The sequence below is a fragment of the Apis dorsata genome, unplaced genomic scaffold (assembly GCF_000469605.1).
Source record: "Apis dorsata unplaced genomic scaffold, Apis dorsata 1.3 scaffold_197, whole genome shotgun sequence".
Lineage (NCBI taxonomy): Eukaryota > Metazoa > Arthropoda > Insecta > Hymenoptera > Apidae > Apis > Apis dorsata.
The window spans coordinates 8,117-25,907 of record NW_006263481.1 but is presented as its reverse complement, the minus strand read 5'-3'; the positions used below and the strand labels follow the sequence as shown (position 1 = coordinate 25,907).

Below are 17,791 nucleotides of genomic sequence, written 5' to 3'. Positions count from 1 at the left end.
TTTTTAATAATAATATATTAATATTATATTAAAAATTTATTCATTTTATTTATTTTTTTACAATTACAATATTTAAATGTAATTTAAATATATATTGGATATTTATTAGAATACAATTATAAATTTTATATATATAAAAAATTTTAAAAAATATATAAGTGAATGGAATTTAATAAAAAAACTATTGTTTATACTTATTATTTTATGCTTTATAAATTTGAAATTTTTCATATCAATTTATAAATTAAATAATTTTTTTTTTAGGCAAATATCAAATGAAAATATATATTGTTAAATAATCAAAGAATTAATAAATTTACAAATTATTTTACATATATATGTCAATTTTTTATTTTTTTAATATAAAATCATATATGTATAAAATAAAATAACAAAAAAAACAATGATTTTTTAAAGTCTTTGATCAAATATTCTCTCAAATTTGATATATGGCGATAAAAATTTTATTGGATTATATTTTGTTATAAGGGGGACATATATGAGTCACCAATCAGAAAGCATAATCCAAATATGGAAGAAACAGTTATGCATTGCAACTGCATAAAATTCATTTTTGTGTAAAACTCATACTTATTTTTTCAACTTTGCTCAAATGTGTTTTAATTAAAAATTAATTTTATTTATTTTTAATATAATGTACAAAAGTAAATAAATATTATGTTGTTAATATCAATAAAATAAATAATTATATTGTTAATATGGGACTATATTTTCCATATAAGGACTGTGTTAAATCGTCATGAGTTCTGCGGTCAAAAAAAGACCAATCACGAAAAGGAATGAGATCATCAACAACCAATCAGTGTACGCTGATGAAGTTGCCTACCGAGGGTATAAATAGCCGTTGTAATGGCCGGCGATGCATTCGTTTGACGATTTTCGGACGGAGGTGTCGTAGTTGTTAGCGAAAGCTCCATTACTTGCTTTAGCCAACTATCTATCATCCTACGTCCATTTTTTTTACTTCTTTTTTAAGAATTTTGAAAGTTTTCTTTACATTACAAAATGGTAAGTTTTATTTTTTTGGTACTTTAAAAATAAAGAATATTAGAAAATATTTCCTTACTAAGAAGAAGACAGCCATTTTGTAACGGTTAAATGCCGGCCGGCTTCCGGTTTTATATTGAAATAATATATTTTTAATATTTTTTTCGTTTTAATTATTTTTTTACATGGTATATTTTAAATATTGATTAAATTTTGATATTTTATTTATATATTTGGTATTTTATTAATATATTTAAAATATTCTTTTAATTTAATTTAATTTTTTCTTAATTATGCAGTTTATGGTAATTCGTTTTTAATATTTGAACAGTTTAAATTCATTAAACTTTGAATATTATAACATTTTTTTCACTTAAAAAATTAAATATTTATTTTTTCAATTAAATATTTTTAAATATGAAAATTATTAAATACAGAATATTTAATATTTGATTTCTTTATTTAATTAAAAATTTATTAAAAATTTATTATGAATTAACATATTTTATATTTTTATTTTAGCGTGAATGTATCTCAGTTCATGTTGGACAAGCTGGTGTCCAGATTGGTAATGCGTGTTGGGAATTATATTGTCTGGAACATGGCATCCAACCTGATGGACAAATGCCATCTGACAAAACTATTGGTGGAGGAGATGATAGTTTCAATACATTTTTTAGTGAAACTGGTGCAGGAAAACATGTACCTAGAGCAGTTTTCATTGATTTGGAACCCACAGTAGTTGGTTAATATTTTTTAATTTTATTGAATTTAAATTTTAATTTTAAAATTAATTATATAAATCTATCATTAAATCAATTTTAATTTTTTAGATGAAGTACGTACTGGTACTTATCGTCAGTTGTTTCATCCAGAACAATTGATTACGGGTAAAGAAGATGCAGCTAACAATTATGCTCGTGGTCATTATACAATTGGAAAAGAAATTGTAGATCTTGTATTAGATAGAATACGTAAATTGGCTGACCAGTGTACTGGTCTTCAAGGTTTCCTCATCTTTCATTCTTTTGGAGGTGGTACTGGTTCTGGTTTCACTTCTCTTTTGATGGAACGTCTTTCTGTAGACTATGGCAAGAAATCAAAGTTGGAATTTGCTATTTATCCTGCTCCACAAGTTTCTACTGCAGTTGTTGAACCATATAATTCAATTCTCACCACACATACCACTCTTGAACATTCCGATTGCGCATTTATGGTTGACAATGAAGCCATTTATGATATTTGTCGCCGTAATTTAGATATTGAAAGACCTACTTATACTAATTTAAATCGATTAATTGGCCAAATTGTATCCTCCATTACAGCTTCTTTGCGATTTGACGGTGCATTGAACGTTGATTTAACTGAATTCCAGACAAATTTAGTACCTTATCCCAGAATTCATTTCCCCTTGGTAACCTATGCACCTGTTATTTCTGCAGAGAAGGCATATCATGAACAACTCTCTGTATCAGAGATTACGAATGCGTGTTTTGAACCAGCAAACCAAATGGTGAAATGTGATCCTCGCCATGGAAAATACATGGCCTGTTGCATGTTATATAGAGGTGATGTCGTACCCAAAGATGTAAATGCAGCGATCGCCACTATAAAAACAAAACGTACTATTCAATTTGTTGATTGGTGCCCAACTGGATTTAAAGTTGGTATTAATTACCAGCCTCCAACTGTGGTACCTGGTGGTGATCTTGCCAAAGTACAACGTGCTGTTTGCATGTTGTCAAACACAACCGCTATTGCGGAAGCTTGGGCTCGTCTTGATCATAAATTCGATTTGATGTATGCTAAACGTGCATTTGTCCATTGGTATGTTGGTGAAGGTATGGAAGAAGGTGAATTTTCTGAAGCACGTGAAGATCTTGCAGCTCTTGAAAAAGATTATGAAGAAGTTGGTATGGATTCCGCTGAAGGTGAAGGAGAAGGTGCCGAAGAATATTAAATAATTCGAGTATTATGATTGTTTTGATATATATATATATTTTTTTTTTTTTTTTTGGTAATAAAGAGACAGATTGTCATGAGCAACAATAAGTCTTTATTTTCAAAAAACCTTTTATATTGATATTAATTTCCTTTTTATTAATATGTTTATATTATTTATAATGAATATAATTTTACTCACAAGAGTATAAAATATTATAGTATACATATTTATATTTTATACAAAATTTTTATAAGATTATGAGGAATTTCCAGTTTATTCGATATTTATATGATTATTGTATATAATACAATAAAAATATATTATATCATATATTATATATCAGAATTGGACAATTAATTTTTTTGTAATCGATTATTTAATGTAATCATAGTAACTGTAATTATTAATCAATCAATCATCATTGAAATAAATTAGTATGATTACTTTCTATAATTTGTAATCATTAATCAGTAATTTTTAAATCGTTCAATAATTATCGTAATCTTTCGCTTATCATTAGCTTGAAAGATTTTAATGACTTCAACCACAAATTTATGTATTTCTAAGACAGAATTAGAAATATCACATTTCACGTGTATATAAAGTGATAGTAGAACACAACAATGAAATTTAATTATTTTAGATAAATATTCTTCAATAAAAAAAATTTTTATTTTATATTATATACTACTACTATCTTCAAGTCCTGTTGAAAGATTATTTTCATATTCTACAATGATAAACGTACCAAAAACATAAATTATTAAATAAAATGTTTGAAATGCGAGATTATTATATTAAAAACAAATTATACTAAAAATAAATAACTTATTCTAAGGATTTTCCATGTAAAAAATATATATATTTTTAAAAAAATATTCACAATGTTGTTATTACAGCAAAAGTACAAATTAAATCATAATTAAAAATATAATCATTTCATGATTAATTAATAAAGCAATAACGAACATTAATTACAACAATTTCTTATTCTTTTCTTATTCATTAATCAATGATTACTGATTATTTAATAATCAGTAATCACGATTAATAATTAGATTTTATATTAATTGTAATTTTCAATCATTAATCGGATTACGTTTTACCCAACTCTGCTATATACATTTATTATATGTTTCTTTGTACATGAATACTTTTATAAATAAGAATTAAACAAACGTAGTTTTAATTAACATTTTATGTACTGCCTCAATCTTCAAAATATTCACCAAAAAAAAAAAAAAAAAATAACAGGTAATGGTTACTATTTTTTGAACGTGTTTGATAATGTTTTATTTTATTTTTATGCTACAATGTCTTCAAAGAAGTCTTCATCTTCTAATTCATAAATTGGATAAGGCGGAAAATTATGAATATCTGCATTATCATCTTGAATTAGCATTCCATAATATAACATGTTATAGCACTTAGAATTCATATCTTGAAAATGTTTATATGGCTTTTTACGATCAAGAATAGTACCACATAACCAACAGAAGAATGTATTGCATCGCCAACATACCATTTTGTTACAACCATCTGATTTCTGCAAAATAATTGTAATAAAGAACATGCACTAGTGTATTATATATAAATACTTACATGTATATCTATATATAATAAAAAATATATATATATATACACAAATTTAAATACCTCAATGGCAGCTTGGCATTTAGGACATTTCTGACTATTACTTTTAATCCAATTTTCAGACATGGCATTTTCTACCAAAGTTTGAAGTTGTTTTTTTCCATAACGTTGTTCCATTTGTAATTTCTTATCATCGGAAGCTTCTTGATATTCAGCTATCACTTTATGTATTTCAGCTGCAACAAGGCAAAATTAAGATATTAATTTATAGATTTTTAAAATATTAAATAAAATACCACAAATAATATTTTAATAATATTAAAAATTAATTTAAATTAATAAGATATATATATATATCTATATATACCTGAATAAACTTTGCATGGTTCTATACCATGATATACCATTTTGCAATAAACACAAAATGCATATTGACAAATTGGACAATTTGCCATTTGTTCATTTGGTTCGCGACTAACTGGATATTGACAGCTACGTCTCGGGCAATATACTATATCGCCCATAGTATCTAATGTGGCATTTAGTAATATAGAATCATATTTTGCAAATAATTCTGAACTTACTAAATCTTTTATCTATAAATAGAGTAATAAGATTTTTATTATATTAAATAAATAATAAATTAAATAATAATAAATTTATTATTTTTTTAAAGAAAATTATTATTATTTTTAAAAGAAAACAAATAGAAATATTTACCAGAGCAGGAGTTGCTTCAGAGGTACATTTTTCTTCTGGACAATAAATATTTTGCACATTTCCATCCTTAATTCTTACTTCTAAATAACCAGTTATGCAATCTTTGCAAAATATATGACCACAAGGTAAAAATTGTGTACAATGTTCTCCTATTTTGTCCACAAAACAAATCTTACAAGTATAGAAATTTTTTTTGAATTCGATTTGATTACGCTTCTCATTATAATCAATTAATGCTTGTATAGGATTTCTTCCAATAGGAAAATCTAAAATAGCTCTTTTATCATAATATTTTCTTATTATTTTTTTATTTAAATGCTTGGTAGTAACTTCTTTCATTGTTCTATTTTTTGCATCTTCAATATTATATTCTTTATCTACATTATCTATTTTATTTTTATGAATATTGTGTGCTATTTCTAAAGCTTCTTTATAATGTGTATAAGCACAACTCATATTAAGATTGTCTTGTATATTTAAGAATTCTAAAGTCTCTTGTAAAAAAGCTACCCATGTAAATAATATCTCTTGTCCTTTGTTTTCCTCCCACAATTTATCCAATTTTTTACATAATATTGTTAATAATGAAAGATGTAACCAAGATGAATATAAAGTAAACTTAGGTGGTAACTCAGAAGGATAATTTTTTGGTAAAAAAACATGAAGTCTTAATGGTGGTAAGTAAGAGATTTTAATCTTTTGTTCAGATTCATCTTGTATAGAATTCTTATATATAATATGATAATCTGCTGGAAGATTTATAAATATCATAAAAGTACATTGATAATGATCATCTTCCTTGTGATATAAAAATTCTTCTGAATTATAAATACTTTCCAATGCAATAATCTCATCTTTTTGTTTTTCACTATCCATCTATAAATTAGATAATTAATTGTATAAAAAATAAGTTTGCATTGAAAAATAAAAAATTTATATACAATATACAATATTATATATAATATATATATTAATTTCATTATTAATCAATAATATAGATTTTCGTATATATAATTTTTAATATGTTATTTCACTCTTCATTGTGGAAAAAAGTATATTTTATTTTTGACAGTTTTAGGTTAAACAATATTAAAACATAATTAAAATCATTATTATGAATTTTATGTATATTAAATTTTAATTAAAAATTAGAGAATATAATTAATTTATGTATTAAAATTAAAAATAAAACAATAAATTAAATAATTATATTTAAATAATAACAATGTTTAAAATTGTTACACTGTATTACCTCAATCGTATTCTAAGAAAAATGTTTGTTTTATAATGAATTTATATATTCATTTAAAAGAAATTTTTATCAAAGTATGAATTTTATTTGATAAGACTAAAATGTCATTTTTAAACCAAATTTTTACCATTATTAAAATTGTATATAATTCATAAAAAATTTTGAAGATCTAAAAATCAAAAGAACTATCATTAATACAAAATACTATAAAAGTATTAAATATTATAAAATGAAATAATAGATAAAATAAATAAAAATATTTTGTTAGTTTTGTTGTTATTAAAATTTTACAAATCGGAATGAAATTTTTTCTCCTTCTTATGTAGATGTACCACCATGTGACCTATGTAGTACCCTCTAAATAATATAACGTGTTTAATGTATGTTTGAAAATAAAATATATATTCATTAAATTATTATCTTTTTATATATCATTTTAGAAATATTATTATATTTACACTATATATTAAAGAACGACATATATAATATATTATATTTGTAATTGGCCACGTCAATCATCCGTTTGTTATATGTAATCCGATTTGTTTAATATTTTTATAAGATTTTAAAAATGTTCAATATAAAATACAATGAAGATACTTGGAAATTTATTTTTCCAATTTTAATTAATTTTTTTATGTCAATTATCATGTATTTTTTAACTATACGTTTAATCCCAAAAATAAAAAATATGTTTATTAAAGCTAACCTATACGGTATTGATATGAATAAAAAGAGTGGTGAAAAAGTGTAAGTGAATTTATCAAAAATAGCATTTTTTATATACATCATCTATTCTTCTAGTGGATATTAATGTAAGTACAGGTAATTTATATGTATAAATTCATTTACAGGCCTGAAGCCTTAGGTGTTGTTACTGGATGTCTTTTTCTTATAACACTCTTTTTGTTTATTCCTATACCATTTACAAAATATATTCTTAATGATATAAATTTTCCTCATAATGAGGTAACAAATAATTTTTATAAATAGTTTTTTAATAAATTTTTTAAAAATAAATAGGATATAATTTAACAAATTTCAATTACAGTTTATGGAGTTTTTGGCAGGTTTACTTTCAATTTGTTGTATGTTACTATTGGGTTTTGCTGATGATGTTTTGGATCTTCGGTGGCGCCATAAATTATTATTACCAACTATTGCTTCATTACCACTTTTGATGGTGTATTATATTAATTTTAATTCTACATTAATTATTGTGCCAAAACCCTTAAGACCATGGTTTGGTTTCTCAGTAGATCTCTGGATATTTTATTATTTATATATGGGGATGTTAGCAGTATTTTGTACAAATGCTATAAATATATTAGCTGGTATAAATGGTTTAGAAGTTGGACAAAGCTTAATAATTTCAATTAGTATTCTTCTATTTAATCTAATAGAATTATCAGGAGATCTCTGGAAAGCACATCAATTTTCATTATATTTCATGCTTCCATATATAGCAACATCATTGGGATTATTAAAATTTAATTGGTAAGTTATATGTAAATTAAGTAAATAAATATATAAATAATAAAATCTTAATATAAATAATATAATCTAATTTAATAATAATATGAAGGAATATAATTAAATAAGAAAAAAATAATTATATGTTTTCTTTATAAGTTATATGTATATAAATCATTTAACATTTATAATTCATTCAACATATTATTTTAGTATATAAATTCAGTACAATATTATAGTTTACATTGAGTATTGAGTATGAGTTAATATCACAGTCAGGTGTGACTAATATGTCAATAATAGTCTAACTTAGCATAAAAATTTTCTACTAGCCAGTCATACTTCCATGTATTATTAAGTATTGTTTCAGGCGCAAAATAGAGGTCCTGAGATTTAGAGACTCTTAGGAGATTAGTTTTCCCATCTAACCATAATCCACTTCCTATTAGGTCCTCAATGAATGGTACATCAATAGTTTTTTCTATTTGAATTTCTTTAGATTTAACTTTATTATGTAAACTGGTTATAATATTTGCGGGTGCCTGACATAAATAACAGTACCACCCTCCATAATGATTTAAATCTCCTATCACTAGACCTAGACTATCTCTTTCACTTAAATCTCCTTCCAGTTGTTCCAACATGATAGAATTTGATTGATAAGCTTCACGCATTAATCCAATTGTACATGCACCAACTGTTATCATTGTTTTAAGTGGATGTTGCCAAAAGAATCCATAAACAGACCATCTTAATCTAAAACCAATAGGTTGGGGCCATCCATTATATACCTTGAGGAACATTAATGCCCTGGAATTTAATATTTGTTCTGGTTCAGTTGTTATATAAATATCATCGTCTTTTAAATTTCGTATTACAGTCTTAAGTTTTTCCCAAATATATTTAGATAATATTCTTGATGGTTTGTGTAACTTCGTTGATATATTAATATATAAAATTTTTTTCTGTTTCTGTTGTAATAAACCTTTAAGTAGTTTATGATGGAAATTATCTTCTGCATTACTAAAATCACAGATTACAAAAAGATCTACTACATTATATAGTTCTTCTACTATCACTTCTGCAATTGCTGAGTTATGTTCATGTAGAAAAAATGTATGAATGATACGTCTAGCTATTTTACGATGTTTTAATTTAACATTTTGCTTTGATGCCATAATTGCTCTCCAAACAACTTCTGGTTGACCACAATCCGAACCATGCCACCCATGTATACAAATACATTTTTGAAGATCTTCACTACCTTTCATTTTTGATTCATCAACTCCATATTTCCAACAAATAGTATGATTGTATACTTCAAACAAAGTAAAAGTCTTGATTTCATTTAATATTATTTCTTCATTGATTGTCTGGTAGATGGGAAACTTTTTATAATTAGTTTGTTGAATTTTTGATTCCTAGAATTTAATATAAATATTCAAGATTGTAAATAAAATTAAAATGCTAAAAATGAATTTAGATTAAAAGATTTAATAGATTAAATAAAATAATTTAAATCTTACTTGTGATTCTTCAAATTTCACAAATGTAACAGAAGTATGAGTTGTGGATACAGTTAATTCAGAAGGTGGAGTTGTAGCAACATAAATCATAACAATTAGAACTTGTAGAACTAATAATGTATATAATAAAGCCAGTTTCCCATCTAGACGGGGCTGCATGGCACTACTTTTTGTTTCAAATTATTAATCTTTCATTTTATGCCTTGTAAAAATTTTACTTTAATCATAACATTTTTGTTGCTAAAAGAGCCCATCCATAAATATGTATGTATATATGTATGAAATGAAGTTCGAATTTGCTGATGATACATCATATAGCAATTAGAATTCACATTTTTTTTTTCACTTTTGTAGTAAGTAAACAATTACACTTAATGTAAATGATAATTAATAGTTAAAAATCATTTTTAAAATATAAAAGTAATAAAAAAACATATATATATCAGAAAAATTTCTATTACATGAAGATTTGTGTATAAAATGTAGTTTTCACCTTGTGTTGAAATTTTGAATATTAATTAGTAAATAATTTCCAATGATGTTTCGAATACAAGGTGTACATAATTTGTATACAAACTCACAATAATATAACAATAAGTCTGACGCTAATAATGATATGAATACCTTCGCGTCGTGACGTTTAAATCGTGATGTCACTGCTCCCCGACGTGCCATTTAATTTTAAATGGCCTCAATCGCTTATTAAGAACTTTTTTAAAACATGAAATTTTGAATATTTTCTAACCAATTTTTGGTATTTTACTAATTGTAAAATTATTCGCAACATAATGCCACATTTTCATCTCTTGGCAAATTTAATTTATTATTCAAAAATATTCCATTGTTCTATTAAAATACTTGGACCGCCTGCCGAGAATGCAACGAATTGAAAAACCACGCCCGATTCGTCCAAATGCTTCCTTCTACGCAATCTCTTTTACTATATTTCACTGGCAAGCGCGTTTGTAATTTCTCTTAAGGCGCACGCGTCTTATACTACTAATTAATTATGAAAAATTTTTTATTTACGAATAATAATAATAAATGGAAGTTAGCTGCATAAATTAATATTAAACTAAACATATATTAACCATGAATTTTTGTATAATTACGAATATTTTATTTAAAATAATATTCATTTTTCTTCAATTGTAGAATAAAATTTATAAATTGATCATCATTTTATCTAAATTAAAATATTAAAATATATTATTAAAATATTTAATATTACAAATATTTCATTTTTAGTAATTTAAAAAAGTATATCTAACCTATTTAATTTATATTCTAATTTACATTCGATTATTATATAAAATTATATAAAATTCTTTATATTTAATCTATTATCTTTTGTAATAATTAAAAAAAAATCGTTTTAATCAATTAAAAGAATTAATACATTTTTATTTTATATTTTCATTTTTTATATAATTAATTAAGAATATTTCCTTAATTTTATTTATTATTTATTTTATTATTGTTTTACAATTGTTAAAATATTTTTGCTTTAATAATGAATGATAATATATAAGAAATATTTGTATATAATGAAATTAATTTTTTGAAAATTTTATTCTTTTGTTCAAGGTACCCAGCACAAGTATTTGTAGGTGATACTTTTTGTTATTTATCTGGAATGACATTTGCTGTTGTTGGTATTATTGGACATTTCAGTAAAACAACTTTACTTTTTTTCATTCCACAAATAATTAATTTTCTTTATAGTGTGCCACAATTGTTTCATTTTATACCATGCCCTAGACACAGATTGCCGAAGTAAGTTTTAAAATCAAATATATATTTCTATAATAATTTTTAAAAATTGTTACATACAAAATTTACTTATAGGTATAATAAAAAAACTGATAAATTAGAAATTAGTACTGCAGTATTTAATAAAAAAGATATAGGCATTATAGGTATGAGAATTATATTATATTATATTTTTTCCGATTATTTATGATTTTCAATTTGATTTGAAATAACTTTTTTTTATAGGTAAATTTATAGCATGGATATTTAGGAAATTAAACATAATAAAATGGCAAGAAGATGATAAAGGTATTATTACTTGTAATAATCTTACATTAATTAATTATGTACTTATAAGAACTGGCCCGATGAAAGAACCTACACTTACATTAATTTTATTGCTAATTCAGGTAAGAAATTAGAAGTTAATAGTTTATAAATAGTTTGAAAATATGTACGTAGAAATGTGCAAATTATTAAGAAAAATAGAAAATTATAAAAAAATATGTAAAAGAAATTGTTTTTGTAAATTACGATCGTGAATTTCGTGTTTTTTTTTAAATGTTCAACTAAAATTTTTTTTTTGTAGAAAATATGTAATTTTTTTGATTTATAATGTAGATATTTATATAATATATTTTTTGTTTTGTTACAAATTTAAATTTTATATAATAAAAAACAAAATTGATAATCACAAATTTTTCTTCTATTAAAACAAAATCGAAATTAAAAAATTTAAAAATATGTTAATATGATACAAATGTTAAATTTGTAATAATAAAAATAACAGAAAAAAATTTGCAAATACATATTTAAATATTTATAAAAATATATAAATTAATTATAATTAAAAGATAAAAATATTGTAAAAAAATGATTTTTATATTTACTATGCAATTAGTACTAATTTACTTATTCGAAATATCAAATTTTTTCATATTTATATATGAAAAACATAAAAATGTGAAATCTAATAATTTGCACTCTATTATGTTTTCATTATTTATATATTAATACATGTGTTAAAATTTATTGTTATTTCAGATTATTAGCAGTTCATTAGCATTTCTTATAAGATATCCTCTTGCTTCTATCTTCTATGAAGTTTAAAAACATACATATTTAAAAAGTACAAAATTACTTTGTTGTTTTATAATGAAGTAATATATGTATATTATGTAAAAAAATTTTTTTACATAAAATCTTTTAAAATGTAGTTTTATACTTTGTAATCATTCTGAATGTACATTTATGAACAATTATATATTATGTAAATATTATTTTTTATTAATATCAATAAATAAAATATATTTTTTTCCAGTTTATAAGTTTTAATGGTATTTAATCACAAATATCACAATTCATCAGGAACTAGGTTACAACAAAATGAAATTTATAACTTAGGAAATAATATAACACAATAATATTGATATTTTTATATATAAATTATACATAACTTGATTAAAAATTATAAGCTTTATATACAAAATAATACAAAATACAGTTTTAAATTCATGATTACAATAAATGGTAAACTTTTACAAATATTATTATTAAATTATGCGAATTTTTAATCATCTTTTTTATCGCATAACATTTATATATATATATATATATACATACATATATACATATATGTATATATATATATAAAATATATTTTTCTAAATACAGCAAAAAATTTTTAGGATACTTTTGCAATTTAAATGTAATAATATTATTATTAAATAGCATTATATTAAATTTGTGAAAAAAGTGAGTAATTGATTACATAAAATTTTAAAATGAATAATTATGAATAGAATCTTAGATCTAGTAAAAATAAACTAAATATTTTGTAAATGCAATTTTAAAAAATTGTTATTATAGAAACTATTAGAAAAAAATTTCATACTATAATACTAACTTTTATTTCATACTTGAAATTTTTCTCATAAAAAAAGCAAATTTCATGAATCAAATAAATTATGTAAGTTCAATAACTTCAACTACATTAAACTATATAGTATAAATAGCTGTAAAAGCAATGAATGTCTCGATTATTGCAGAACTTCTATTAAAACCTTGTATAAAATTATATTCATATAGAAGATATCAAATTTCACTTCTTATTTCTGGTAACCACGTGCATTTTTATTTGAAATTTCAATGTTTAATAGCTTCATAAAAACTTATGAAATATTTTGAAAATTTAACATTACATCTGATCCTAATCTCTCTTTTATCTTGAGCCGTGTTTTTGCAGCATCTCTCAAACTGAAAATATGTGTAAGTTCCATTGTTGTGCGACCTAACGCTAAGGCCTTGTCAAATAGATTCATCGCTTCCTCTACATTTCCTCTATTAAAAAAATAAAAAATTATAGTTCAGAAATATATATATAAAAAATATTATTACTTCTTATTATTTATTTAAATTTACTTATCAAAAGACATATGTATGTGCTTTAAAATATCAATTTACCTTTGAACTTCAATCGTTCCTAAAGTTTCATATCCATATTCACACTTATCATCCATTTCTAATGCTTTATTAATATATTCAATAGCTTTATCTACATCACCATTCCATTGTAGATGTAATAAACCTCTATGTACATAAACTGTAGCATTACATGGATCTTTTTCAATTGCTTTAGCAAAATAAATATCAGCTTTTCGATATTCTTGTAATTCCGTTAACATCTATATCATAATATAATATAATATAGTAAATTTTTATTACTAATTTTGAATTATTGATTTCGTACCTGTGCATATAGAGTATAACATTCTGGACAGTCTGGGAATTTTTCAAAAGCATTTTCAAAATTTCTCATGGCTTCTTCTACTAATTCTTTACTTCTTTCCATCATTCCATAACGATAATCTGCATAACACTTTTGTACATATGCTACTCCAAAGTTAGGATTCAGTTCAACAGCCTTCTTAAAATCTTCTCTGGCTTCATCTATCTTTTCCATGAGTAAATTTACCTATAATCATGTAATACATTTTTATCAATTATTACATTATAATATAATATTACTAATATATATAATATATATATAATTTTATTTTGTTTCACTTTGTTATATTTAAAAAATTTTTTAAATTTTTTATATCATAAAAAATTGTCATTACATGTCCTCTATGATGATAAATGTCACCACACTCAGGATCAAGCTCAATAGCAGTTTCAAAATCACAGAAACTCTTATCTGGATTTTCTAATTGCATAAATAAGGCAGCTCTTTTTATCAAGGCATGCACTTTTATATCTTTTAAAACAGTAGAATTGTTTATAATAGTTCCAAAGTCTTCTAGTGCAGCATCATGTTGTCCTAATAGAAGGTAAAACGTAGCACGTAACAATACTACTTTCATTTTGTGTGGCAGTATATCTGGTTCAGAACTGTTGATTACTTCAGTACAGAGTGGTATTACATCATCATATTCTTGTTCTTTTACACATTTTAAAGCTTTTGCAAAACCCCTAAAAAAATTTAAAAAAAATATAAGCAAATAAAATTTTAATTATATAATATAATAATAATAAATTTTAATTATATAAATTAATAATAATTTTAAAAAATATATAATAAAAATGATATGAAAAGAGAACTTCAAAATATTTACATAGGTAAATTATTATAATTAATATCTTGAAGATTTGAAAGAACAGGATCTTTATGGAAAGTAATGATATATGTTTTAATAAAATATTTACTAGGCATAACTAATTTTTTATTTGCCAAATATTCCATTGCATGCTGTCTACCTGAAAAAAGTATAAAATTCATATTTATATTTTATTAAATATTATATATCTTATATTACTTATGTATAATTTACCTAATTGTTTTAGAACTCTATCTGCCATTACAATTGCAGTTTGATTAGAAAAATTCTCCAAAATACAAGCAGTAGTCACATCCTCTAAAGCTGATTCTAATTCATTACAATATTCCATTGCTCTTGCTCGGCGTAATAATGCTTTGGCATATTTTGGGTTTAATTCTAAAGCTTTTGTACAGTCTGCTTTTACACTACTATATTTTTTCTATAATATATTTTAATGTCACTCAGACTAATAGTTATATTTATTTATTATAAAATTATAATATAAAAATATTATATAAAATATAATATAAAAATATTCTTACCAGTTGTTCATAAGCAGCTGCTCTATTTTGATAAAATGTAGCAAGAGCTTCTGTATTTTCTTTTGGACATATTTCAATAGCATTATTATATTGATTTATTGCTTCATCGTATTTTCCTATTTTGAACTGTTTATTTCCTTCAGTTTTTAATCTTTGAGCTTTTTCCAATAGAGTCTGCAATTATATACCTTCGATTATTACATAAATGAAATATAAAATGCAAATAATATATTTATTTTACTTTTATTCGATTTGTTTAAATTTGATTGTTGTTTAAATTTATTTATAAAAATTTAATAATGAAAAATTAATATATTGAAAATTAATTCTTTTTTTTGAAAATGCTTCAAGAAATATATATTATAAATTGCTAACGATGAAACATAAATCGTCAAAATTTTTCTAACCTCTGTTTCAATTGTACTTTTTGGAGGACAATCAATATCGATTGATATTTGTTTATCGGTAGCTGGTGCGCCATTTTTTTTTGAGTTCTTTGATTTACCGCGACTAGGTTTTGAAGAAGGCTTAGAGCTGTTTTTATAATACATATAACCAAGACCTAGTGCGACCGGCGCTGCAACAGCTAAAGCAAGTTGCCATTTTGGTAGCGGACCGGTCACGCTCGCGCCACTTGCACCAGTCATTCTTTACGAATTTTTCACTGACTTGAAATGACAAGGATTTCTGTTGATTTCACTTTTCTTTTCTAATCTCACCGATACAAAAATTGACAGTGAGAACTAATATACAATCTAGCAACCATGCGGAAAGATCACTAAGATCACTTGCAGACGAATCCTCGGAGAAACGACTCGCTTAGTACACATTTCTACCACTGTCTGAATTTAGCGCTTGATCTTATCAATAATATTACATTTATGACATAAAGGATGATATACAACGTTAAATTTAAAAAAATTATAATTTTATTATTGATTATATTTAAAATTTTTTACTTTCTTGTCATAAATATAATTTTTAATATAAATATAAACATTATATAAATTTAAAAAAGTAATACAAATATTCGATTTTTTGTAATATTTTATATAAATATTTGGCAATAGCTCTGTAATAGATTAGATTAAATTGATGATGTAAGTTTTTAAAGTACAAAAGAACTGATCATTGAATTCCATAAATATTATAAAATATAAACTTCTTATCATCTTTTATATACCATATAAAATACAAAAAACTTATTATATAAATGTATATAATTTCTTTATTATTTTAAAAAATTTTTTTTATTAAAAATTTAAAAAAATATTTCATACTATCAATTATTAATAAAGAAATTTTGTAAAATATTTGTTTTTGAATATAAAGTTCAAGTAAATATATATAAAATAACATTATTTAATATTAGCAAGTTTTCTTACGCTAGCGTAAGATTTTATTTAAAAGATGGCAACGGTTTGTCAACAAGAGCAAAGTTTTGTCTGTGCTATCTATAGATTGTTGAATTTTGAGAAGAACGAAAAGCATGAGAAATGTAATAAAAGTTATGAAATTAAACGAAGAATGTTAAGTGATCAAAAATATTTATTGCACTTTAGAAAATTGTAATTCATATCGAATTTACGATTTCACAAATTACAATATAAGTGTGACGTTTATCAAAATGGCACTAGAAGAAGATGAAAACACCTGGTAAATTTCATAACATTTTTTTAGCTAGAAGAAATTTTAATAAACATGAATTTTAATTATTTGTTTCATTAAAAAATATTTGGATATATTCTTTTGCAATTTAATTCGATTAAATTTTTCCGATTATTTTGTATACTATTTTGTCTTATGTTTTCTAAATACATAAAAATTATAGAGTATCAAAAATAAGTAAATCTTATATTATAATTTTCCAAATTTTCTATTATCATTTACATTTATCATTTACATGATAAATTTTGTTTTAATTTTTTATTAAAAAAAAATATTTCTATTTTTTTTAATTCATATATTTATCAATTATATCTTAAAATTGTACAAATTATCTTTTGCATTAATAAAAGAATAAAATAAAAAATTTGAATATAAAATTGAAATAATTTTTTGTGAAAATACTAATTTTAATTATTTATTATATAAATCTTTAAAAAAATAATTTTATTTTAGGAAATTATTTTCTAATATATTATTTTTCTTATTAAAATGATAATTAATAATTTAATAATATCTATTTAATGGTAATTAAAATTTTTTATTAAAATGAACTAATAAAAAATAATTATTTAGGATATTGGAACTAGAAGCAGCTTTACTTGATACTGAAGCACCATCTGCATCTGATATATACGCAATTTGTAAAGGAAGGTCTGTTCCTATAAATTTAAGACCTGATGTATGGCAAGCTTGTTTAGATGTTATTGATC

The 17,791-nt window shown here is 23.0% G+C and overlaps 6 protein-coding genes across 6 annotated transcripts in view; 3 read left to right on the top strand and 3 right to left on the bottom strand.

Moving 5' to 3' along the window:
* Positions 1-834: 834 nt before the first annotated feature.
* LOC102678500 (tubulin alpha-1 chain-like) lies at positions 835-3,057 on the top strand. Its single transcript, XM_006614765.2, has 3 exons — positions 835-1,029; positions 1,531-1,753; positions 1,842-3,057. The coding sequence occupies exons 1-3, from the start codon at positions 1,027-1,029 to the stop codon at positions 2,966-2,968; spliced, it is 1,353 nt and encodes a 450-aa protein (XP_006614828.1). The 5' UTR covers positions 835-1,026; the 3' UTR covers positions 2,969-3,057.
* Positions 3,058-4,173: 1,116 nt separating this feature from the next.
* LOC102678067 (E3 ubiquitin-protein ligase RNF14-like) lies at positions 4,174-6,660 on the bottom strand. The gene is made up of 5 exons (XM_006614762.2): positions 6,519-6,660; positions 5,267-6,142; positions 4,914-5,142; positions 4,610-4,782; positions 4,174-4,499 (listed from the first exon to the last, which is right to left on the bottom strand). Exons 2-5 carry the CDS (start codon positions 6,140-6,142, stop codon positions 4,257-4,259), a joined length of 1,521 nt encoding a protein of 506 aa, XP_006614825.1. The 5' UTR covers positions 6,519-6,660; the 3' UTR covers positions 4,174-4,256.
* Positions 6,661-6,980: 320 nt separating this feature from the next.
* On the top strand, positions 6,981-12,592 carry LOC102678350 (UDP-N-acetylglucosamine--dolichyl-phosphate N-acetylglucosaminephosphotransferase). The gene is made up of 7 exons (XM_006614764.2): positions 6,981-7,268; positions 7,373-7,487; positions 7,570-8,015; positions 11,105-11,293; positions 11,366-11,436; positions 11,516-11,679; positions 12,314-12,592. Exons 1-7 carry the CDS (start codon positions 7,090-7,092, stop codon positions 12,377-12,379), a joined length of 1,230 nt encoding a protein of 409 aa, XP_006614827.1. The 5' UTR covers positions 6,981-7,089; the 3' UTR covers positions 12,380-12,592.
* On the bottom strand, positions 8,179-9,922 carry LOC102678207 (beta-1,4-mannosyl-glycoprotein 4-beta-N-acetylglucosaminyltransferase). The gene is made up of 2 exons (XM_006614763.2): positions 9,518-9,922; positions 8,179-9,412 (listed from the first exon to the last, which is right to left on the bottom strand). The coding sequence occupies exons 1-2, from the start codon at positions 9,674-9,676 to the stop codon at positions 8,285-8,287; spliced, it is 1,287 nt and encodes a 428-aa protein (XP_006614826.1). The 5' UTR covers positions 9,677-9,922; the 3' UTR covers positions 8,179-8,284.
* A 356-nt stretch (positions 12,593-12,948) lies between the features above and the next one.
* Positions 12,949-16,275, bottom strand: LOC102677922 (mitochondrial import receptor subunit TOM70). The gene is made up of 8 exons (XM_006614761.2): positions 15,821-16,275; positions 15,414-15,587; positions 15,103-15,310; positions 14,887-15,028; positions 14,392-14,743; positions 14,019-14,243; positions 13,733-13,953; positions 12,949-13,609 (listed from the first exon to the last, which is right to left on the bottom strand). The coding sequence occupies exons 1-8, from the start codon at positions 16,058-16,060 to the stop codon at positions 13,441-13,443; spliced, it is 1,731 nt and encodes a 576-aa protein (XP_006614824.1). The 5' UTR covers positions 16,061-16,275; the 3' UTR covers positions 12,949-13,440.
* Positions 16,276-16,800: 525 nt separating this feature from the next.
* LOC102677792 (TBC1 domain family member 23) overlaps positions 16,801-17,791 on the top strand; it is a 4,649-nt gene continuing 3,658 nt past the window's right edge. The window contains exons 1-2 of the mRNA XM_031510014.1: positions 16,801-17,069; positions 17,655-17,791. The exon at positions 17,655-17,791 is cut by the window's right edge and continues 24 nt beyond it. Coding sequence (XP_031365874.1) covers positions 17,041-17,069; positions 17,655-17,791 — 166 coding nt within the window. The 5' untranslated portion in view covers positions 16,801-17,040. The remainder of the gene's footprint in view (positions 17,070-17,654) is intronic.